At 46.2% G+C, this 25,173-nt stretch overlaps 1 protein-coding gene across 1 annotated transcript; it reads right to left on the bottom strand.

The window, feature by feature from the left end:
• Window positions 1-629: 629 nt before the first annotated feature.
• Window positions 630-23,729, bottom strand: ankrd52a (ankyrin repeat domain 52a). Its single transcript, XM_036532921.1, has 28 exons — window positions 23,569-23,729; window positions 20,632-20,715; window positions 15,305-15,383; window positions 15,051-15,121; window positions 14,480-14,680; window positions 14,073-14,160; window positions 12,977-13,119; window positions 12,193-12,405; window positions 11,848-11,926; window positions 11,636-11,750; window positions 10,093-10,175; window positions 9,661-9,778; window positions 9,465-9,533; window positions 9,172-9,312; window positions 7,476-7,538; window positions 6,999-7,110; window positions 6,262-6,333; window positions 5,672-5,873; window positions 5,293-5,380; window positions 5,073-5,190; window positions 4,264-4,483; window positions 3,870-3,957; window positions 3,572-3,655; window positions 3,022-3,167; window positions 2,452-2,534; window positions 1,621-1,703; window positions 1,315-1,406; window positions 630-905 (listed from the first exon to the last, which is right to left on the bottom strand). The coding sequence occupies exons 1-28, from the start codon at window positions 23,593-23,595 to the stop codon at window positions 649-651; spliced, it is 3,219 nt and encodes a 1,072-aa protein (XP_036388814.1). The 5' UTR covers window positions 23,596-23,729; the 3' UTR covers window positions 630-648.
• Between the last annotated feature and the right edge of the window lie 1,444 nt (window positions 23,730-25,173).

Below are 25,173 nucleotides of genomic sequence, written 5' to 3' on the forward strand. Positions count from 1 at the left end.
CGTCGGTATCGGGACCGCCTCGCCCCCCCCTGAGCTTGCGCTCCCAAAGGCAGCGCTTCAAGTGCACCAGTGTTTTTGGGGCTTCGCTTTGCACCCCGTCGGACTCCTTTGGGAGCGCGGCTCCGCTGTTCTTCCGCGGGCCCGTGTCACACGGTCTGGGATACGCGAGAGCAGAGAGCTCGCAATGCCACCGCGGTCGAGGCGATTCAATTAAAAGAATGCCATTTGTCAAAATGGACCTGCTCTCTGTAGTCATTCGAAATTACTTAACTGGACGAAGATCAACAAATTGAAATGACAATAATAATGATGAAATTTTTCGGATGTGGTATTTAAGGAGGAAATGAAATTGGGACTCTTGTTAGCCGCATTTCATATTTTTGTGGCCAGATACTTATATTCCAATCATCTTCTGAAGGCCAGAGGAGCTAACAGAGAGGTCAGGGAAGAGTGGCTGTGATTGCATATAGGTTTGACTGCACCCCTTAAGAAGTTCAAACACACACACACACACAGACACACAGAAACGTATTCCTGCTCGTATAATGTGTGTTAGAGGGGAGTCACCCGGTGGTGGCGCCAGGGACAGCTCAGGCTGGTCGGGCGGGCGGGGCGGGCGGGGTCGGGGGGGGCGGGGGCCGGCGGCGGTCACTCGGAGAAGCAGCCGTCCAGCCCGATGGCGCCGTGCCGCTCCTTGGTGTAGCCGTGGCGGAGGTTGCCGTGGCGCAGGTTGCCGTTGGGCAAGGGGCTGCAGGCCGCCGTGATGCCGCAGTGCTTCAGCAGGTTCAGGCTGAAGGGGGCGCCGGTGGGGTCTTTGGGAGGAAAAGGCTTCATGGTGGAGAGGATCAGGGCCAGGCAGTCGGCGACATCCTTATTGGGGGCGCAAGCAAGGGCTGGGGTGTGTCCTGAGGAAACACACAGACACACAGACACATACGCACACACACGCACGCACGCACGCACAGACACACACCACGCACGCGCACGCGCGCACACACAGACACACACAGACACACACAGACACACACAGACACACACACACACACACACACACACAGACACAGAGTCAGCCTTTCAGTTCATCTGCATCCCTGTCACACCATCACATCATCATCAGCATCATCTTTGACATCAGATCAGCATTACACAACTGCTGTCAAAATCCAAGCCTTGCCTTCTGTCACCAGGCTCTTAACACACACAGCCTCGCTGCCTGGCTGGTGCTTTGCCAGCAGCACCGGCATTATCGGAAGCAATCCGCCCCCCCAAGTCTTATTGTCTGCATCACTCCGGGCGGGCGTGGCCGTGACTCACCCTCCTCGTCCACCGCCAGCACCGTCGCCCCTCGGCTCAGGAGTGCCTGCACCACGGTGGCGAGGCCGTTCCGCGCCGCGATGTGGAGGGGCCTGCAGGGGGCCGCAGAGAGACCACAGTCAGACAGACACATGCATACATACGCACACGCACGCACACACACACACCGAACCCCAGGCTCTTCCTAACCTGACAAAACACCACTCACAAACCACACAACCACCACAATACAGTTACGCTCCCACACTCTCACCCCTGACACGCCTCTCTCTGGTAGTCCCACCCCCTTCCCTGCCGTTAACTCACATCTGTAGTGCGCTGTTCGTTGCATTGATGAGGGACGGGTTGTGGATCTCCCCCAAAATCAACAGGGCACACATCTCATGTCCCTGGGCGGACAGAAAGAGAAAAACACACACACACCTTTTAAGTAAAAGTTCATGCGAGCAATATTAAGACCGACACATCGAAAAAGTCAATATATAACACTGCCCGGCTAATTTTTTGGACATTCCACTGCACTTAAGCCCTGAGAGCAACATTAATCCTGACAGTTATTTACACATCACAGTGTTACTGATTCATCCAGCTGTCTGGAGGCAGCGAGGTGAACAGATGATAAACAAAGTGTGTCTGTAACCGCTCAGCCAGAGGTGGGAATGCTGGGTGGGACACAGCCAGCGCGTCCTCAGGCAACCGACTCACTGCCTCTCATTGTTTCTAATGCGGTATGAGCACCATTAGCAAAACATAATGCCTTTATTTTAGATAATCGTGCAATGATATGCGTAATGGCCTCTTCTCATCAGCACAGTGCTCTTATGTACTTACCCAGGACTGAAGTAATCCAATTCCATAAATACGTAATATAAAAATTACCAGCTGTGCAAATCATTCTGGAAAAGCCTGGCTATTAAGTAAAGCTAATAAATGTAGTGTTCCTCTGGTGGATGATAAAAATGTGACTTTCTGGCTGATTTCGGGTTTGATTTTTGATTTTTGAAGCTTAGACAAGCGGTGCGCTCTGGCGGGGGGGGGACTCTGGGCGCTGTGTTGAGGGGCGCGTTCTGGAGGGTGTGTTGAAGGGTGCAGTATGTGGGGGGGCGGGGGGGTGTTCAGGGGCGTCTCTGCCCTCACCTTGCTGCAGGCTAAGTGTAGGGCTGTGTTCTTGTTCAGGTCCAGCAGCGTCAGGTCGGCCTGGGCCTGGTGAAGCAGGATCTCTGCAGGGGCGAGAGCAGGCGCTGTGGAAACATGCTCGGAGGAGAAACAGCTCTGGACTGTACCGGTATATACCGTACGCCACCGGCTTGTAATGGATCTTACCGAGGTATATGGATTACTTTCATACATCGCACTGTACTTATCCATTCGGATCATTAACTTGATAACCCCTTTGAGGCACAAAAAACGTCTTAATAGTTACTTCGCTCTTTGTTTCTCCGTAATGATACATAAATTCTGCAGGAACTTCCAAGTGATTGCAACTTAATTATTAACAAAGCAGGCAGTGGCGAAATCAACAATATTGGCATAGTATTACACATTTACCCTTCCCGATGAAGGTAAGCGCATCCAGAGCATTCATAATGAAGGAGACCATTAATGTCACAATTGGTATGACAGACATCTACACTGGCTAATGCTATCCCTGCATGTGGGATATCAGTGACCCCCTCCAGTCCAAATGGCTCCCCCCGCTCAACTCACCTACTCCTGCAGTCTGGCCGTTGTCAGCGGCGACCATGAGGGCGGAGCGTCCGGCGTGGTCCACAGCATTGACCTCAGCACCGTGGCACAGCACCAGCTGCAGCCCTGCTACATTCTCTGCAAAGGCAGCCGCGTGGAGTGGGGTCCTACGGGCACATCATAGGGCAGCCCGTCACACAGGGCACTCGAGGGGGGAGACGTTGAAGTGAGGCTGCTGTTCAAGGGACAGCCTAAGAAAACCAAGCGCTTTCCTTTTTCAGCCAACCCGCTTTGTGCCGATTAACTCAAACGTGGAAGACGACACAGCCATTTTTCTACATGATTTTTCCAGAGGCTGAAGTTCTGAATTCACCCTACTGGTTCAAAATTAACCTCCTAAACAATCGATTTTAGTGTACTTGTCAAGAATAAATAGCTTTAATTTTAACTATTTTTCACACTCATTAAAATCCTGCACTGGCATGACTAAGGGCACTAGAATATGCACTAAAAGTAGCGGAAGGTATAGCATGAAGACATGCAGACAAACGTGCAGGGAGGCCCCACTCACCGTCCTTTGCTGTCTCTGCTATTCACCAGATGGGTGCCCACCGTCTCCAACAGCAGCTCTGCAGCACCTTCATGGCCATTTATTCTGCGATGCACCAGAAGGGGGCGCACACACGTCATTCACCTTCACAAGCTCTTGAGTATCTACTTACAAGCACTACTAGCAAACAGAACTGAGGGCTGAGAGTGCTATTAAACTCATAATACATTGCCTGCAATGTATGACTGCTGTGCTTCCTGTGTATAAGGTGATGTGCAGGGAGAGGAAGATGGCGGCGTCACAACACAGGGCTACTCACAGAGCACAGTGCAATGGGGTGAAAGGGTTTCCTTCCTTGATACTAAATGGTTTGTGTTCAAGTAAAACTTCCAAACAGTCTTCATGCCCTGAAGAGACACCAAAGTGGAAAGGACGACACCGTCACACATACAGAACATACATTCAGTTGCATAAGAACAGTGCAGATAACAGAACAGTGCAATGTGCTGATGGAGTCTAGCAGGACATTTTGACCACAGGAGTTTAATTTCAATTAGCCTTGTACTGAGAGAATTCTGTGCTTTTCCTGCTGTTTTTTCTGTGGCTTTGAGGACTGTATTTTGTGTGCACGCACGGGCAGTGACGTTTCGGCAAATATCAGACGGCCCCGCTGACGAGGCCCGCGCACCCCCTCGCCTCACGCCCGCGCTCACCGTGGTAGGCGGCCCAGTGTGCGGGGGTGTACCCGCTGTAGTCCAGTAAGGAGTCCAGGGGGTCGGTGTGGTTGGAGGCCTGCAGCAGGCTGCCCAGGAGCTCCACGTGGCCGCAGGACGCTGCGAAGTGGAGAGGGGTGCGGCCCTGGAAGTCCCGGCAGAGCGGGAAGGCGTCGTGGTCCAGCAGGGCCAGCACACAGTCCTCGCAGCCCATCACCGCCTGGGGGCGCAGGGGTGGAGGCGGGGAGGGGAAAGCGGGGCGTTAGATTATTTGGTTTTAAGTTAATCAAACCTTTACCACCCCCTACTGTTTCCAACTAGTTAAAAAGAAATCTGGGACAAGTCACACACAGGCACACAGCATACACACAAACTATCACTCACAAAAACACGGACACATACACACACACATACAAACAGACATGCACACAAGCACGCAGACTTGAGTATATACACACAAACAGATAAACATGCACGAACACATGAACACATGGACCTGTAGATGTAGCAGAGCTGAAGTGATTAGCTCGTGTGAGTCCTGCGTAAAGCCTTAGGTAGCGGGTAGCAGGTAGCCGAGCGGTTGCAGGTAGCCGAGCGGTTGCAGCAAGTAGCATTGCTGCCGACAGGCTAAGGGCAATTTGCCTTTAGCTCAACTGGCAACGACGCCGGCTTTAAGGGGTTGGTAGCGAGCAGTGAGAAACCTCAGTTCGAAACTCGCTCGCTCACCTGCCGACCCACGTAACATCTAATACACAACGGAGCCAGACGCCACCCGTTACACAGGTCACATGGTGACCACGGTGACTCACCCCCCGGTGCAGGGCCGTTCTGCCCCTTTTGTCCGCGGCGTCGGCAGTGGCCCCCTTTTCCAGCAGGAGGTGAACGCAGTCTGTGTGGCTGCCCAGCACAGCCAGCATCAAAGGGGTCCTGCGGCACAAAGAAACCATCATTTCAGCACCCGCTGGGGTGGGGGGTGGGGGGGGCACCGTGCTCACTCGCCGCACTGCATGATGGGAGGAGAACACTCACTGTCCCTGCAGGTCCATGACTTCTGTAATGTCGGCCTTCTCCCCGCTGTCGATCAGCAAGTGCAGACATTCTGTGTGGCCGTTGGCAGCTGGAGGGGGACACAGACAGATGGACACGGTCAGACACTTTCAGAGGACAGTTCTGTTAGAATTAGGTTTAGGGTTATGGCTAGGGCTAGGGATAGAGGAAGGACAAGGGCTAGGGTTAGGGTTGAAGGTTAGGGTTAGGGTTGAAGGTTATGGTTAGGGTTAGGGCTGAAGGTTAGGGTTAGGGTTAGGGTTAGGGCTGAAGGTTAGGGTTAGGGTTAGGGTTAGGGCTGAAGGTTAGGGTTAGGGTTAGGGTTGAAGGTTAGGGTTAGGGTTAGGGTCGAAGGCGTTACCTGCCACGTGGAGAGGGGTCCACTTGTGCCGGCACTCCTTGAGCAGGCAGGAGGCGCCGTGGGCCAGCAGGACCTCCACGCACTGGCAGTGGCCCCGCTGGGCGGCCAGGTAGAGCGCGGTGCGGCCGGTGGCGTCTCGCACGTCCAGGCTCACCAGCGTCTCGGCGAGCACGCGCAGTGCCTCACAGTGTCCGTTATAGGCCTGCGGCGAGAGCACAAGCGGCGGGATCGCCTAAGCACCTGCGACGGGGCTGCGCTCAGATGCTGCAACCGCAGCTAATTTACATTACATTGCTGGCATTTAACAGACACTGTTATCCAGAGCGACTTACATCAGTTGTTACAGTGGTTATAGTGTATGCCGTCCATTTTTACAGCTGGATATTTACTGAGGCAGTTCTAGGTTAGATATGTTCCCCAAAGGTAAAGCAGCAGTGTGCCGACATGGAATCGAACCAGCACCTTACGAGCTGCTTACCACTATGCTACACTGCCGATTTATCATTAATCTGGGCTGGACGAACCCCTTCAAACCAGCCCCCCCCCCAGCATACACACATCCATCCATACAAGCAGAGCCGGGTACTTACAGCTAAGTGCAAGGGGCTAGCTGGAATGCTGCTCTCTACATCTCCCAAGCAGTTGAAAGACATTTCCAAGAGCTAAGGAAGTGAGAAAGAAATATAATAACATTTGGCCACTATCAAAAAGACCATAACTCTCAAAAAAGGGAAGCCTAATCCATTTTTAAAGAAGATCATTAAAATGGCACATTTTTCATGGCATGCATTAAGTACTGACATCTCCATAAGTAATTAAATAATAATATATCTCCCCAGTATTTCTACATGATTCTTGTGGCTTTTAGATCCTCAGAAAGCTGTCATAGAGAAGCAGTTGGTAGCAGTCAGGTCAGCCTGCATCATCGACCAGAGGACGCAGGGTCAGGCTCTAGCCTTACAGGACCTGGCTCTGATTACACATGCCATGAAATATATTAAATTTTAATCTTGACTTGAATGGAGTTCTCTGATGCATTTAGAGGAGAGAACTCATCACAGAACACTCGAAATGGACAGAACAAAGTTCAGCACCGCATCTCTTAGTCAGCAGGAAGTGGACGTGATTGGTTTGAAACCCTCTACAGTGCTTCAACAAACTAAGCTCCGGTCAGGACAGTAAATTCAGGCACGCGCCAAAGTGTCAGAGGGTTGAATGGAGGCATTTCAAAAGAGAACAGGTGTTCATTTTGGGAATTGGCGCCAGTCTCTCTACTTTCTCTTTGTTTAAAGGGTCGGAGGCAGGATTACAGGCCGTCGCTCCTTACCAGTTCAACGTTCTGCTTGTTGCCGTGGGCAGCTGCATAGTGGACTGCACTGAAACCCTTGATGTTGCGCAAGGACGGGTCTGCGCCGTTGTCCAGCAAATGCTCCAAGCAGCTGCAGACAGACACATAAACACATTACACACCGTCGCATTAAGAGAGCAGGCCTTCCTTTTGGATAGACTGCGCAGACGTGCAGATATCACGGGGCCCTCTGCAGGCAGGAAAAAAATCTAGCCAAAACAGTGATGGTGCAGTGATGCCAAACTCCTGACAACTGACCACCTAGGTCATTCTGATATCAGGAGGTTTATTTCACTATTATTTTACAATTTGCTTTGCCTTATTCTTACCTATATGGTGTGTTTTAGTGCTACAACTAGTATATCCTGGCTAGTGCTAGCACCATTAGAGTGTTAAGACTGCTCAGAATGTACTGCTGTGTGGGTGGAGATGGTACATTCAGGGTCTCGTACTCACAAAAAGTTCTCCTTCTCCCTCTCTTCCTCGCTCTGGTGGCTCCCCGCGTGATGTCTGTCCACTCTGGAGTGGCACAATTCATTTTCATACTTAATAAAACACTTTCATACTTAGTCACCAATAAAATACAAACAGGCGGGTCAAAATAAAGTTCAAAATATCCCTCTAAGTCAGCTGCATCATTTAGTAAGCCAGCTGTCAACTGCTTAATTTATATGCCAAATTATATGCTACAGAGAAGGACAAGGTCAAAGACACTGAAGAAATGTGTACGAGCATATGTATCTGTTCGGATATGCGCAGGTGAATGTATGCATGGCCGTTTGTGTGTGTGTTTGGGCATATGCATAAACATATGCGTATATGTATGCAGATAGGCACGTGAAAATGTGTCTGTGTCCTAGTGTGTGTTATCCAGCTGCATAAATGGATAACATAACCGTATTGTAACCGTACTGTAACCGATGTAAGTCGCTCTGGATAAGTGCTAAATGCCAGTGTGATATAATGTAATGTAATGTAATGTAACAAAATGTAATGCGTGTGAGTATCTCAGTGTGAACGTGAGTATGTGTCAGTATATGCATACGTGCATGTGACAGGGTTTCTGCTAGGATTTTTTCTTGCTGGTCCGGTGTCCGGAAAGAATTTATTTTACCATTATTGACAAATTTGAAACTTACCTGTCAAGTTTCAATAACAGTCTATGTTACAACCGCATATATAATGTACACCTAGATTGATAAAAGAATGACGACCTCAAATCAGTTTGACTATTTAATGAACAGTAACGACTGAGCAAAACCTCAACATTAGGCGTTAAAATGAAGGCTATTATGAAACATCTGTAACCTGTAACATCTGTAGGCTGTTTAAAAAAAGGCTAGGCCTACATGGTATCAAATGTAGCCTACAGCCAACCAGGTAACGTTTTATTTTCTCCTTTTTTTCCATTGCGGCAAAGTCCTCTGCTGCCGACTTGAAATCAAACATGTCCAATGTGTCTTTGCAGCTTGCAATGCGCATAAGCTGCGTCTCTCTCCTCCTCCAGACGACTTCGCAGCGCCGTCTTAATTCGATTCTGCAGAGAGAAGCCCCTCTCTGCTGACACGCTTAACACAGGCAGAACGCAGGCAATTTTAGCCCAGTCAGGGTACAGCTCGCTGAACTCATACATAAGTAACCATTACAGCTAAATAAATAAATAGCCTTCATTATACCTATGTTTTGTATGAGTACCGGACATGTTGACCGGCAAGTTTTTAATTTCTCGTTTTTTTTTTATAAATTTTACCAGGCAAAAAAGCAGTAATTACCGGCTAACGGAAACCCTGGTATGTGAGTATCTGTGTAAGTGTGTGTGTGCACGCGTGGTGTCTCACCGGCGGAAGGCCTGGTATGTGAGCGTATGTGTAAGTGTAAGTGTAAGTGTAAGTATGTGTGTGTGTGTGTGTGTGTGTGTGTGTGCGTGTGTGTACGCACGGTGTCTAACTGGCGGAAGGCCTGGTATGTGAGCGTATGTGTAAGTGTGTGTGTGCATGCTCGGTGTCTCACCGGCGGAAGGCCTGGTATGTGAGTGTGTGTGTATATATGTATGTATGTATGTATGTATGTATGTATGTATGTGTGTGTGTGTGTGTGTGTGTGTGTGTGTGTGTGTGTGTGTGTGTGTGTGTGTGCACGCGCGGTGTCTCACCGGCGGAAGGCCTGGGAGGCCGCAGAGTAGTGCAGGGGGGTGCATCCCTTGCTGTCCGGCTGGTTCACGTCAGCCCTGCCGCTCACCAGGGTCACGGTGCACTGATAGTTCCCATTCGCTGCAGCGTAGTGCAATGGAGTCCTGAACCAAACACAAGCGTTACTGACCCACAGGAAGAGAGCCGCGCCTTACTCCTACCACATTTACAACATAAAAACAGCACTGAGGAGTCAGTCAAAGAGAAGAAATCGACCTCGCTTTTTAATATCACGCTGTCCCGAGTCGACACTCACCTTCCTAATTTGTCCTTCCTACTCAAGTCGGCACCACTGCTCAACAGCAAGTTAAGACATTCAATGTTTCTGTGGCAAAAATAAGGAACACACCGTACCAGTCAGAAAAGCTTCCCAGACAGTCTGTGAATTATTTATCCAGTTACGCTCCGCGTGAAGCGTTTGGCGCGGCCGGCGGCTCGCTTTCGCGCCTTACCCCCCAGAGGCAGCAGCGTGCAGGCAGGTCCTCCCGAAGTTGTCCGGGGTGTTTATGTCAAATCCGGCCGACAGCACGTGCTCATTGCTCAGAGATGATACGATGCTGTACAGCTGACCTGCGAGGGGGTGAACAGGTACAGAGGATGTCGGAGAGTGGAGTTAGCGAACGGCTGGCCTCTCAAAAACCCAAGTTTACTATATATCGAATGTACATGGCATGCCTTTCTTCGAGGAAAAGATACACAAAACATCTGACTCATCAATGTACCAGTGTCGTGTAATTTATTTCTTAAGTATGAACATCACAGACTGAACACAGTCTAAGGAGTAGCTGGCTGAGCTGATGAACTACATACAGAAAGCCATATGGTATCCAGGCAATAGAGCCGTTGGTGCACAAATGTTGCAAAGATTATGTCACTATTCTCACCTGAGGAGAGTAACTTGCGACAACAGTCTGAGAACCCATAGAGCACAGCCAAATGCAGCGGGAACATTCCGTGGATCCCTTGCCTGGACGGACAGACAGACAGACAAACAGACAGACGATGAGTCAAAATTAAAAAGCCTTCAGTTCCCTTCATTCGGTAGAATGGTGGATACAGAGGCATGTTACTCTTTCAGGCCAGAAACTGAAGTTACGCAAATTGTCGAAAATCACAGGGGCAGGACATGGAGTGCCAATCCAAGGGCATTACACACCACCTGCAGGTGTGCTAGAGATTTTTAAGGGTTTTTGTGGGATTAAAAAAAATCTGACTAAATGGCTGGATATTCCTCACACTGAAAAAATAATTAATATTTGTATATTTTGCTTGCGAAATATGACTTACAAGCAGATTTGAATTCCAACAATGGGTGCTGGCTGAAATGGAAATTTGCTGGCAATTTAGTGTTACCTGGTCTTAAAATGTGACCAGCTGCAATATGGGACCAGTATGCATTTCTCAAATGAATTGTATGAAAGCAGGTTATTCAATTTGTAAAGTACAGTTTATGCACAGTTATGTTATTATTAAAATATAACACAATGGATAAAATAAATTGCATATCTGTGCATTAATCATAGGTCTATTAATCAAAGTTTAAATTTTAGTGCAGCAGAAGAACTCTAACTAAAAATAACCTTTAAATAACTAAGTCTACATGAACTCACCCAAGCTCTGAATCTAATCCTTGTTGGTGCAACGGAGTCAGTTGGATCCAATTAGCTAATGGGATCACATCTGTTCAGACCATCGTCTGCATAGCACTCGATGGTAAAGGACCCAGCTGAACCGTAATGTGTGCCTTCACAGAAATAGCTGAATGCTTATACAGGTGCCAGTATATCAGGCAAGGAAGTGGGCTTTGTCCCAGAGGTAAGAGGTTAGATCTAGTTTAGTTCTAAGGTGGGACACTATAACTGAAAACTTGAAAATATTTCACAATGAATTCTTCAGTAAATATCAAACCTTACAAATGGAAAAAGCAAAAAAGATAAATATTTCACCCAATGAAAATATCACCTAAGCAAATAAATGATGTAATACAAGCAAGTGTGGAGATAAATCTTCACCTTGTTTTGATTAACATCAAGTCAGTGTACTTTAAACTAAGCACTCCCAGTACTTCCAAGTAAGTGTTTTTGAGGTCAACTGCCAGAGGGACTTTTACTTTGTTACCCCAGCAGACAAACATGCCAAGTTGATTCTCATAAGTAAACAACCTTAATGACCTGCCATGAGGTACCCTAAGGGCCATCACAGTATTTTCCAAAACAAATGATCCTGTCTTCAAGTTATTTCATGGCCATCCAGGTCACTCTCCTCTGAACAGGATGCTCCGTTTTGAAAGTAAGAGTGAAACTGGTGGGGTGGGTGGGGAGGGTTAAGTGAGCTTGTTGAGACATTGGCCCGGTCTTTGCTTTGAGACATCACAGTGCATCATCATTGGGCGCCCCACTTACATCCGCCTCAGCCCCGCCCCCTCACCTGGCTGTGTCAGCACCGTTCGTCATCAGGGTGCTGATCAGCAGTTCATGGCCATACTTAGCAGCAACGTGAAGAGGAGTATTGCCATATTTATCCACACAGTCGATCTCCCCGCCTGAGAGAGGGACAGAGAGAGATGGACGTGGTTAGGGCTTGGGCGTTCCCAGTAATTGTAACCATGGTGGTGGTCAGGTTTGGACGGAGTTCCTTACCGTTTTGGATGAGGATCTGGGAGCGTGTGAAGCGCCCGTGAATGGCGGCCATGTGCAAGGGGCTCTTCCCTTCTTTGCTCTGGAGTGGGAGAAATGAACGCAATACATTTATGAAAATGTAAAGTTTACTCTGCTTGTATCGCAAGGAAAGGAGTCTAAGCACTATGCAGCGGCCCTGCAAGCAGCCATATGACACTGCCTACATTGTGCTGGGCTGAGGTCTGTAATACCCCACGTGTTCAGGTGCATTGAGTTCTACTGCTCCATGCATGAAAAAGACCAATAAGAGGAGAGTTGGCCCCTGTGGTCCCCACAGCGTTCTCCCCGATCCCGCTCCCTCCTGACCTGCACATTGACGTCAGCCCCGTTGTTGACCAGCAGCTCCAGGCAGAGGGCCCCGTTGGTGGACACGGCGGCCAGGTGCAGCGGGGTGTAGCCACGCAGGTTGGGCTGGTTGACATTGGCGCCCCGGTTGACCAGCTCGTTGGCCACCGCCTCCTGGCCGGTGTAGCAGGCCACATGCAGCGCCGTGTTTCCGAAGGCGTTGGGCTCGTCGATCTGGGGGGGGGGGGGGGGGGGACACAACAGCTCTGAATGAGGAGGAGGAGGGCTTGGGGGTGAAACATTCAGAGAGAGAGACGGGGCAGAGCGAAACGCCCGGCTGATACACAGCCACCAGCACGAGGACTGGATTTCACTGACAGTCTGCTTTAAGGTCATAAAACAAACTGCCACAGAAATGGGTGGCCTCTACCTACTTTGCTTTCTTCTTCTGACCCACTCAGTGAGTCAGGACAGCAGAGTGGCTGGCCGTCTTCCGCCACAGACCAAAGACTCTCCTTAGACTGCATCTTGGCTCCCCTGCCTAATAACGCTTAAATCTTTCCTCCTTAAATCTTGTATATTACTCTAGGATATTAATGCACTTGCTGTTATTTTTTTTGTAGCGCTTCTGTGTTCCAGACCAATACATGTTCAGATGTAGTCTGTTGTTATATTTGGGAACAGGTTTGAGGATTTGATCTTCAGAAGAATTCGCTTCAAAGAAAGAACACAACGTACACATGAAAAAGTGCAGTCCCTGCCAATCAAATCTTCCGCCTTTTGACCCAGCCTAATGGGAGCTCACCTCGGCCCCGAGTCGGAGCAGGTACTTGACCACCTCGATCTGGCCACTGGCGGAGGCGGCGTGGAGGGGGGTGTAGCCGCGCTTGTCCTTGCAGACAGCGTCCGCGCTCCGAGACACCAGCAGCTTCACCACCTCCAAATGCCCTGGAGCAGCAGGAGACAAGGGGGCGGGACATGGGCGGAGTTTAACTCACTCTGCCTAGGATAAGTTTCACCTGATTCAGTCACAGAGTGATAGGCAAGTGTCATTTCTGACTGCATTAGGACAGGACTGCTAACCTGTACAGTGTGTCAATCACGACACAGTAACTAATGGCAGAATCAGTAAGATCAAAAAATGCTATTCTATTGGATGTTCTTACATTTGGTTACTTATTTTTGGTACTCTGCAATGTAATGCCCTGGGTAAAATCTCCTGCCAGATACATATTTTTTTACAATACACTTACACCAGCTGAGTTGCTTTTCATGCCAATAAGACCCCTGTGAATTAGAATTTATAAGGGAAAACTGAGTTGCTTGCAGCTCTAAACCTCCTACAGTGTATTATTTTGTGTTCCAATTTTGAGAGCAGACAGACAAACAATCACAAGCAGACACACTCAGAGGTGGCCAGTTATTGATCCCCAAAGGCAAAACTCAACTATGACAATTCATTTGTCATTCATTTGGCAGCATTTCATTGGGTGTTGAGGGTGTGGAGGGTGTGTGATGCAGCATTTCATTGGGTGTTGAGGGTGCGGAGGGTGTGTGATGCAGCATTTCATTGGGTGTTGAGGGTGCGGAGGGTGTGTGATGCAGCATTTCATTGGGTGTTGAGGGTGCGGAGGGTGTGTGATGCAGCATTTCATTGGGTGTTGAGGGTGCGGAGGGTGTGTGATGCAGCATTTCATTGGGTGTTGAGGGTGTGGAGGGTGTGTGATGCAGCATTTCATTGGGTGTTGAGGGTGCGGAGGGTGTGTGATGCAGCATTTCATTGGGTGTTGAGGGTGCGGAGGGTGTGTGATGCAGCATTTCATTGGGTGTTGAGGGTGTGGAGGGTGTGTGATGCAGCATTTCATTGGGTGTTGAAGGTGTGCAGGGTGTGTCCGGCTCACCTAGGTAGGCCGCCCAGTGGATGGGCTGCCTCTCCTTCTTATCGCTGGCGCTCAGGTTGGCCCCTTTGTTCAGCAGCAGCTTCACCATCTAAAGAGGGAATCAGTTGTATTATCAGTTATATTTATGAACATAACACACCGTGACAGCGGCAGTAATGAGGGCAAGATAAGGAGCTGTACTCTTAACTGGACACTGCTGTTTACAACCGTTCCAAGGTTAACCTCAATTACTTGAGCGTGTATCCAGCTGTTAAGGGTTATCCAATGGTTAAAATATAAAATGCGAATAGAGGCAGTTGCTCTTGGTGAGGGCATCCATGTCACTTTCACACTGATTACTTTCTCTACGGTACTGAACTACGTGCACAGAAGGAGCCAGGTGACTCCAGCGCCCCCTGCTGGCTCACCTCCAGGTAGCCGCTGTGGGCGGCGTGGTGCAGCGCGGTGCGGCCGGTGCGGTCCGCCACGTTCACGCTGCTCAGCTGGGGCAGCAGCGCCTCCGCGCACCGCGTGGCCCGGTTGGCGGCCGCCACGTGCAGCGGCGTCTGCCAGAACTTGTCCCGCGCGTTCACCTCGGCTCCCTGACGTAGCAGCAGGCCCACTGCCCTCTGGGAAAGGGACGAGGTCCACGCGGTTAGCGCTGTCGCTAGCACTGAACCTCTCCTTCCTTACGTTTACATTTTTTTTTTTTTACAAGCATGCGTCATTCAGTGGGATGGATTCATCTGACTGAACTTTACTCCATGAATTTGCCCTACATTATTCATGTCTTCGTATCTAATGAACTACTTTGAATGACTTGCATACTAATTGTGACTACATTTGAACAGTGACTCATTCATGGCATGAACAGTATTGAGAGTTAGCCTGGAAGGTGGCATCTGCTAAGTGATTTTCAACAACTGTCCAATTACAAATTTACAATTTAATAGATTACAAAGAACCAGACAGAGTGTGGCGAGATTGGCGGTTGCTTACTTCATTCCGGGATGCAGCTGCCCTGTGCAGTGGAGTCAGCCACACATGGTCCTTAGCATTAACACTAGCACCTGGGGTCAAGGCAACAGGAGGGAAAGGGGAAAGGGGCGAGAGGCGCAGAATTAGGAACTCATTTCGCAGCACTGTCCCCGCTCCAATCAAAACGGCCTTACAAGGGCCCGCAAGCTGCGCGTGTCATTGCCAGACCTGTGAGCAGGGCGGGGCTGGGCAGGAAAACCAGAGAGCCACTGTACCTGAATTAATGAGGAGGTCCATTATATGAACATCGCCAAGACAAGCAGCAGCATGTAGGGGAGTGCGGCGCTCTTGGTCCTGGGGGAGGAGAGACAGGGCCTGGAGTTAGCTCGTTAGCTTTAATTACCGCTTGTTCCCTGGGTTTATCTGTAGCTCTTTCAGCCTCCGCAGGTGAGGCGTTTCAAGCCGTCTGAGTAAAAAAAAAAAAAAAAAAAAAACCCAAAACCTACTTCACAGCAAATGATGATTAGAAAGGTGGGGCTATTATTGAGAATGCTCTTCCGTGTATTAACACACAGCTAGCTATCGTAAACTTTTCTTTTATGGAAAATAAATTCGTCTACATTTAATATGATAGCCACATCAAATGTGTACTGCCTCAGCGGCAAGCTTTCTAACTAATTAGATGAATAAATTATAAGCAGCACAGCTCTCCGCCCAGAAAGCTAGAAAACATTCATTTCCATAAAGCTACCGCTACCTCAACCTTATATCTGCATTCTACATTCGGGTAACATCTCTCATGTTATCTAAAATTTAGTAAGATGGCCAACTCAAAAGAGGATGACGCAATATCTTCTGAGAAGCCTCTGCCAGGGGACAAAAGGTGCTAGGCAGTGATATCTGTGACATCACACTGCCACAGCTAATGCTGGACAAACATTTTGGTTTCCTCTGGTAATGTTACCTGGCACCTGATATCTGACCCCATCAAATTAAAGTACTGAAACTGAAGGCACAGTCAAACAAATAGCAATTCGTGACATTTACAGCACAGACACAAAAAAAAAAGGATGAGTCACACAAAGGAAAAAAAAACTGCACCCCTGTGACCATTACATCGTACCTTGTGGTGGAACAACAGTGATCCAGTAATGGATAACTGCCCTACTTAGGGCTGGATCGTACTTCTTATGGAATCTGAATCAACTGTCAGCAATCAAAACCCAGCGGAACCCTTTCATTTTAATTTTTTTAAATGCTGATGTAACAGGCCAGCCCTAACAGTCCTGATGCAACTGGCCAGTCTTTGCCCCTCGGCGCAGGTCACCTGACCGATCTGAACTCAGCCTTCCCAGGAATCTGGAGAAGCCGCACAAATGACTCACGACAGGGATAAGTGAATCGGGCCGTTCAGCGGGCCTCGGAGGGAGGCGGGGGGGGGGGGGAGGTCTGCCTCTCAGCTCCGAGCAGCCAGGCCCGGGAAAGCAGGCACTTATCCCAAAAGCATTGCTTCATTACTTTCCTGCTTTTGACACTGAAAGTATTTATGTGGGGCAACTCAGAGAGACTGTTTGACATTCAAAGTTCCCCTACAACCTGCCTACAAAACCTTGAACCGCGGACTTAAAAGCTCATTACTCCTTTTTTTGAGAGGCAAAATATTTGTTAATAAGGTAAATATTTGTCGTGTTATTCTTGAGCTACTGGGCACCCCCCTGTGAAAAATCACATTTGCCTGACAAACATGGTGCAGCTGATATGTGGCCGATTCCTGTATGCGAAACGTTTTATGTGGGTTTACATTGGTTTGCACCAAAGACTTTGATCATATCTGTTTACACAAGTTGGAAAGTGAATAGCAGAAAATATTAAAAAAATATTTTCTAGTGAGAGTGAATGTGGAAAATCTTCCAAATGGCCAATCCTACGAGAAAACACCCGCCCTGTTTTAAAGAGTCTTTTGCAAACATCAGAAATGACTATGTTGCCAAATGGCTGTTTTTCAATTTGAGAATTTAAATGCCAGTTATGTTTAGCTATGCACTCAGGTTTTTATAAGGATGTCGGGATAACTGCAATATTGCAATATCGCGCTATTGACAAGCCAACCGCTGGGGATGGCAAGTAACCGCACAACCGCACCTGCACACGAGAAACTATTTTGGTTGAGCAAAAAAAAAAAAAAATTTAAATAGTTTCTTGTGTGCACAAGAAACTTAGATAAAAATGTTTTTTCTCATGTCCCCTAATTTTTTTTGCTCATGTCCCTTTAGGGGCTCTGTAGATTTGCACTTAAAAGATTTAGCCTAAACAGATTACTTTATTCATTTTTTTTGACAATTTATATCTAGCCTAAGCTATAGGCTAGGCTTAATCCTTTTTTTTTATTTCATAAAGGCGAAAAGGCATGTAGCCTAACTCGTGTTCTTATTGCACCTCATTGCCCTTCTGTGTTCTGCATTTAACAATAAACAAGTACAGTATTTAATTTGTTTTAAAACCATGTCATCTTTGTCATTTAAAAAGCAACAAAACACCTAATAATAGCCTAACAATAAAGCTTATTTATACAGCACTATAATCAGGATAAATTAAGTAATTTTGTAAAAAAAAAAAAAAAAATGCACATATGGTGCTGTTGAGCCACCCTAAATCACCACAGGGGAAATTCCTTCACCGTGACAACCCTAATAGAGTAGGCCCCACTAATTTTCCATATGTCTTGCTTTTTCAATAAAAATCCTTGTATTAAGAGCAAACAAACAGATAAAGCAGACTAAAATATTCCTCTTCGAGAATCAGTCTTTGAGTATCACTTCCACCTAACCCAGCTCCAAGTATTTGGCCTTCTTACTGGTAATTTACTCTTTTTAGCAGTAGGTGGCAAGGAAAGCACCTAGTGTGCCATATACTCTGCTGTGTAACTGACATAGACGACAGCTAGCTACCTAGTCAGCAGATACCTCCACTGGTATGCAGTAGCCCTTCACATTTAGAAGCAAATGTGTGGGCCAACTGCTGTAGCAATTTTAGAATAATACAGTATTCCACATAGCTAATATCTGTACCTAGCCATCTTACAATATAAGAAACATTTTACTCGAAAAAAAATCTAATGCAGTATGGTACATTCAGTGTCATCTTTAAGAAAGAGACTCAAAAAGTTAATAATCCTGATGTAGCTACAAAGAAAACTCTCTGTGCAGTACTCTGTGCAAGATGCATGCAAAAATAGAAAATGAATGAGCAGCAAAGTGGAGACCACAAAAGCACAACTGATGTTCTAGCTCTGCTGTTCTGGATAATCCTGTTTTACTTTCTACAACAAATTTCTAACCTCTTCTCTGCGTGTACTCAATACCTCTACTTTTTAGGCACGCGTAATTTACATCTACTTGGATCATACTTTGGATTGCAACTGCGTAAAGGTGCCGTATGATATTACGTTTATTACCAATATCCTAAAGCAGTTCTGTTTGCTCAGCAAAGGGGATACAGCATCACTTACGCTCATCTAATTTTCCTTTTTATAACCATTTTCATATTAGCACACTTTACTTTTATAAGGCATGCATCCTGTAGAGGAAACTAGTGATGAATTGCCCTCATTCCATTTTGAAATGCTTCCCAGAGCAACACTGCCATCAATATTTGCCCTCTGACCTCTCCAAACCCCATCCAATTCTACAGTATACCACTACAACATGTGCAGGTTCTGCATCACCGATCACGGTAAACGCCCAGACCGACCGGGGCTTTTATTGGCTACTTAATATTCTTTAATAAATTACTTGCTGGAAATTCCAGTCAAAGGGCTATGGGCTTTTAGCAAATGCGTAAGTGGATTGATTTACTATTGATCGCCATGCCGTCACATGCATTACAACCCGAAGTGCTGCGCGCCCGAGGGCCGAGTCAAAACATGAGCCACAAATCCCTGCTGGTATGAGTGGCTTTCCCCTGTGTGACGGGAACCCCAAGGAAACAACACTTACTATTCTTCAGATGAGACATTACTCAATATGAAAAATAAAAAACAAAAATGTAAAAAGTGTATGCAAGAACCAGTATCCCTCTGATTAGCAGTGTTCTTAAAAGCTTTCCAACAGTGCACTTTCAAGAGGCGGCTGCCCTTTATGTTTCCAAACTGATAAGAGAAGAACAATCTTGGTTAAAAACATAATGCGCATCACTGCAAATCCTCATCTCCTTCCAAGACGGAAAGACACTAATTGACTCGCAATGAGAAAAATCTGGGTAACGTGAGGGGAAGGAATTACAATGTCACTGAAAGGAAAATATTATTACAGTTATCAAAGCTGAAACAAATCAAAACCTCGCAGCGCTCGATCCTGTGTGCGCCTGCTTGCGTTTCAAGCTGTGAGGGCTTGGAGGGGAGCCGGCTGAGAGAAGTGTCAGCGTACATGGGTCCGACAGCTGGTCAGATTAGACCGGGGAGATAAAAAGGGCAGGGCGGGGAGGCCCGGGCAAGAAAGCAAGCCTTCAATCCTCGCTGATTGGCCTGGCATGTCCTCGGCTTGTCTGAGGGGATTACGCACAAACTGACAGATATTCTGGCCGGTGCCGACTCCTGACAATGACCTTATCCGAAAGCAGGACTAAACGAGTAACCGTTGAGCCTGGGCCGAGAGTGACCGGCCAGCACAGCATTTCTTTTTGTGCAGTTCTGGGACTGCATGGGGTTATGGGACAAATACCCAAAATGCAAAGCCCCGTGCAGCTTGCGCCCACAGTCAGAAGCGTGTCAGTTCTACAAGGTTTCTCAGAATGAGCTGGCGCAATGGAGAGCACAGAGGTACCGACTCTGGGGTCTGTGTACTTTGAGTAAATCACACAAAACTCTAACCTCTTCTCTGTGTGTACTCACAACTTGTGCGTGGTCGAAGAACACCAGGCCGACATCGCGTCTGGGCAAAACGAGGCAGCCATTTTGGTTGCAGCCAAACACTGTGAAAAACGGCTTAACCTCCACAGCTTCCTTACCACGCAGCGCACATGAGCGAGACATGACAGGTGTCCATGTCATGTTCTTAACTCAAGCATGCAAAGCAAAGGTCAGGATGTCAAAAGATGAGGGTAAAAATGGCATGTAGTCCTTGCAAAGCCATCATCGCATGGCATTGAAACATGGCTCATACAACAGGCGAGAAATTAACAAAAGGAATCTGAAGGAGGAAAAACTATAGCAATCCCAACAACCTAAGACAGACATAATTTAGGGTAAAAAAAACATGCACAAAATACACAGTTTGAGCAGCAGTAATGCAACTTGGTATGACAGTAACAGGCCATGAATTTGTACATGAGATGATTATGAAAAGACGAAAATTCAATGTTCAATAACTATTCATGACAAACTACCCTGAATATGTGCTTATATTTAAGGTTTGTGAACTGGAATAGCTATATACATGCTCCATTGCAGACACTTAGCAAAAGAAACAGCAATACAGGTTCAACTACAGCCAATATCTAATTTTAAATATATTGGCATCGTGCCGCATGGGTGTTTGAAACCCACTCTGACAACAGAATGCCCATTAGCATTAAAAAAAAAAAAAAATTAATCGTGGCCTCTTACCAGTGCATTGACTTCTTCCTTCTTGTGCAACAACAATTGAACTTCTTCGGCATTTCGGTTAAATATAGCCTGGACCAGTGGGGGCTGTGAGAGGAAAGAGAAGGACTGTTTAACTGACTACAACCAACGCAGGACACACAATGGAGACCATCCCATCTACGAGATCACCCAGAATCCCTTCCAAATGAACAAGCCCTTAATTAACGTTGCAAGTATTATAAAGGATTAATTACCTGACACTAAACCACTAACATCTGCCAGCAACAGTGACCTGATAACACAATGGGCCAATCACCATGTTGACAGTGGTAAAGAAGTACTGGCATCCTGTTCTTTTTGATTTGGGAACAAGTTTTAGGTGAATGGGTCAGAATAACTAAAATAAGAATGGCAGTGGATTACTAAATTACAACCAATCAGAAGCAGGCACCAAACGTGGCAGGAAAATGCTGTCTTCTGATGTGGGTAAACATAAAAATATCTCACCTCATATTTGAAACCTGTAAATATAGCAAGCCCAAGCCATCAGATGATAGCAAGTCATTATTTAAACCAACCAGAAAGCTATGAGCAAGAGAGAGACACTTTTGTCGTCAACCCAATTTAAGACATAAAATGACATAAAATGTCAACTCGGCCGTGTTAAACCCTAGAATAAATAACCACCCTATTTGTTTTTCACTACAACAAAATCAATCATTGTCTTCTGAAAAATTACAAACCAAACTAGTGTTCTTCCTTTCTTATATGTGCTCTCTACTGCATTCAGATGATAGTTATTTTAAATGGACTGTCTGGGGTAATTCTCACCTGTTACGTTACATGATAAATCTGTAATCTGTACAGAATGTTCACAGAATACTGAGAAATAATGCAAATTTCAGTGAAATTGTCGACTAAAGTGCTGGGTAAACAACTACCAGAAAGACATTAAATTGTATATTCAATATTGGTACATCGTGAAACATTTTTACAAAAATTAATTCACATTGTTTTGTCCAAGGTGTTTATACTGTTTATGAATTAAACCTAAATTATAAATCTAACAACGGTACAATTCATACAATTAGGATGCTAAGTATCGTTTAAAACTAAGATATTACAAATCTGGTAAATTAATGCATAGAACTAATTGCTCTGTTTATAAGGAATATAAAAATAGTATACTACTTTTCTCTAGCAGCACGATATGAGTTTTTTTTTCCTGGCTTTGTACTTTATCGTATTTTCTCTTACAATTGCCTACTCCCCCACACAAACATTTACAGGCAGTTTATATACATAAAATTACTTTAAACTTGGAGGCATTTTGCAGAAATTTGACAGAATTACCGGACTCATAAACCAATTACAAACTCCAGCCTTCTTTGGCAAAATAGCTATCCCTTACGTCACCTGGGCGTGACCAAAGGAGAAACACTTTCGGTTAGCTGCATTAAGAGTGGCCAGAACATTCAGTAAAAAGTTGTCTGAGCAAAAAAACAAGATTATTATCCATAAAGTTTGCATGGTATCACCTTCTTTGTAGTACTGCATCTATTTAAGTACGTTTTAATGTTACTACACCGGAAGACATTTTATCCGGAAAAGCCATTGGCACTCCTGTCAAACTGACAGAATGTATAAAATTAACTGAGCTCATTTGCTAAATATAAAGAATTTAATGTATAAAATTACCACGAACACAAAACTAAGTAGCTACGTCTACAGTGACTGACTAGCCGGCGTATTTTCCTCAAAATTTCCTTGTGCACTTAGAGCAAATATCATGCGAATCAAAACACCCGTCTGCTAACCTCACCAAATAGCTAGCTAGCCAGCTAACATTATGTGAACGGCCTATGATGAAAACGCTGAAAATTCTAGTTACCTTTCCTGTATTATTTGTACGAACAGATAAGCTACTGGATATTAAAAGGGGCGATCTAACATCCTTTCCGAGATAAGAGGGTCCTACGCCAGGTTTGAATGCCAAGGTTACTGGCTACCTCGCTTAGGTACGTTAGTCAGACTAGCAGCCGAACAACTCAACTAACCTGTCTAGTCTAGCCAGCTAACTAACTACATGGAAGTGTAGTTGACGCTTAACGTTGGGCAGTTAGCTAAATTACAGAAACCGTAGCATAAAGCTTGTCCACCTTCCTGGTTAGCCAACATTAACCAGCTACAGTCGTTAGATCGCTTTCCGTTTTGAAACTGCGCAGCTAGTCGGCTTCGGTTTCTCTTAAAATGTCGCTGGCTTGTGACCCACTGCCCTGCGTTAGCAAATCAACCTTATACTAACTAGATCTTGGTAGGCTTCTGAAGGTAAACAGCGTGGCTGTTAACGATATTTACGAGCGATGTTTTCAGCAGCTAGCTAACACTTGAATTATATTAGCTGGGTAGCTAGCTAGCAGCAAGCGTCCAACGCCAGCGCCTCTCGCCCGCTCCGTACTTTGTACGCTTGCTAGCCAGCTAGCTAACGCTTCCCTACAACTATGACCACTGCAAGATCCATGAATGCTGCAAACTGCATATTACTAATATTTTACTATCATTAACTACTTAGTCAAACTCGCAAACCATCCAGAGCAAAAGTCAAACCTATGATGAAAACGCAGCTAGCTGCGGAGCATGTAGCTTCCTAGCTAAGTGGCGAACAATGAAGATGCGCAATATCTAACGTTACTCAGAGCTGTTAGCTAACTAGAGCTATCCATTGCATTTGCAGAGTTTTAGACAAGAGACCATCGTTGCAATAAAAATCGACAAGTTATTGCTAGTTGGCTGCCTGATTAGCTAGCTAAACTAGGTAGGCCGTGAATCGCCAGTCTTTCCTAGTGCATCGCGGCCCAAGCCCGTGAAAGCAACCCTCCCTTGGAAAATGAATAAATAAAGAAAGACAAACGACCGTGTTTCTATTTCCAGTGCAACGAATTTGCTTATTTTCTTTACCTGGTCTGTTATGTTGAGTATTCCCATCTCCCAAAGTCAGTCAGGGCGAAGCTCCTTCATTAGGATGGGACAGAGAGGTAACTGATGGTAGTTTTGTTTTATTATGATTATTATTAAAGGATAGGGTCGTCCGTTCTGTATCCGTCTGTGCTCGTCGTTGTTTATTGCTGAGATGGACTGCCAGCGACAGAGCAGTATCCGCCTACAGGAGCGGCGGCGGTACGGCAGCTGTGTGCGCCATCCGCCGTTTGTACAACATGGCCAGCCCGACAGGATGTTACAAAACATTTTTGGCAGTAGTGACAGCAGCGCCATCTGGTGGTCATTTATGCGAAGTGCGTCGTTCCAGGTAGCCGGAGCCTTAGCTAATCCAGAATAATTCAATTTCACTCCTACCCAAAATTTTGTACAGGTGAGGCACACACCGTGTTTACTTTTGAGGGGATGAACAGAACGGCTGTCCTTAATTTCCCCTGAGCGTGCGAGAGCTGAAAATGGAAGTCTTTATACTATATATGGTCAAAAACCATAAACCTTAAATGCCTGTATACTGATTTCTGTATATAATGTTTAGATGTTATAGGAGATTTCCCAGCTTCTGAGGAGCTCTAAGCAATGGCGTGCATACAGTGCTAGTTTCAAAGTCTGTAATTATGTTTAAAGGCTTCAATTCACCGGACTGTGCAAAAAGCATAATGAAGATTAAAACCAATCACCTACTTTACATTCAATGTATGAGGTGGAGCAAAGAGTATATGCAAGACCTGAACTCCTATTGATCAAAATAAGAGTTTTTGTGCCCATTCTGGTACCATCTGACATTCAACACTCATACCATGAGTACAATCATTAAAGAAGGGTGTCTATTGCCAGTAGTAGTGGTAGGGTGCCGGGCTCATATCTGAAAGGTTGCTGGTTTGAAAACCCACTGGAGCACTGTTGTTGTGCCCTTGAGAAAGGTACGTAACCCGCAATTGTCTCAGTAAATATCCAGCTGTATAAACACATAATGTAAAAATTGTAACCTAGGTAAGTCACTCTGGATAAGAGCGTTTACTAAATGCCAGTAATGTAATGTAAATCATCTTGTGTTCCAGAATTAGTAAATAGTGGGCTGTATAAATGGATAAGGTTGTAATCTATGTAAGTTGCTCTGCATAAGAATATCTGCTAAATGACAAAAATGTACTCTTCGAGCAGTACAGAACAGCATCATGACAGCCGTCCCGGCTTCCTCGATCTGAGACAGAGATGTGACACAGTACTAAGGACAGTCCCCTTGCTAATCAGCATGTGCTACATGAAGATTTCAGCCTGCGAAGGGCTGGCGGTGCACCCTAAATGCACTGGGGAATGTTTGTTGAAGTTTTCACGCAAGACAGATGTGCTGCACCCATTCATACAGTAATTGTGTAACTTAAGAAATGGCAAACTGGAAGGGCCAGAACGCAACATTTTCCCATGTTATGTGCGGCTCCGCCTATTGGATACGTGATTGTACGGAATTGTGCTATGTAATAATGACTTTCAACATTTTCTTCTAAAAAAACAAGGGGCTGAATATCTTGCGTTCTCACTATCTTTGCTCCCATATTGTAGGAGGAG

Source organism: Megalops cyprinoides, chromosome 7 (assembly GCF_013368585.1).
Source record: "Megalops cyprinoides isolate fMegCyp1 chromosome 7, fMegCyp1.pri, whole genome shotgun sequence".
In the NCBI taxonomy this organism is placed as follows: domain Eukaryota; kingdom Metazoa; phylum Chordata; class Actinopteri; order Elopiformes; family Megalopidae; genus Megalops; species Megalops cyprinoides.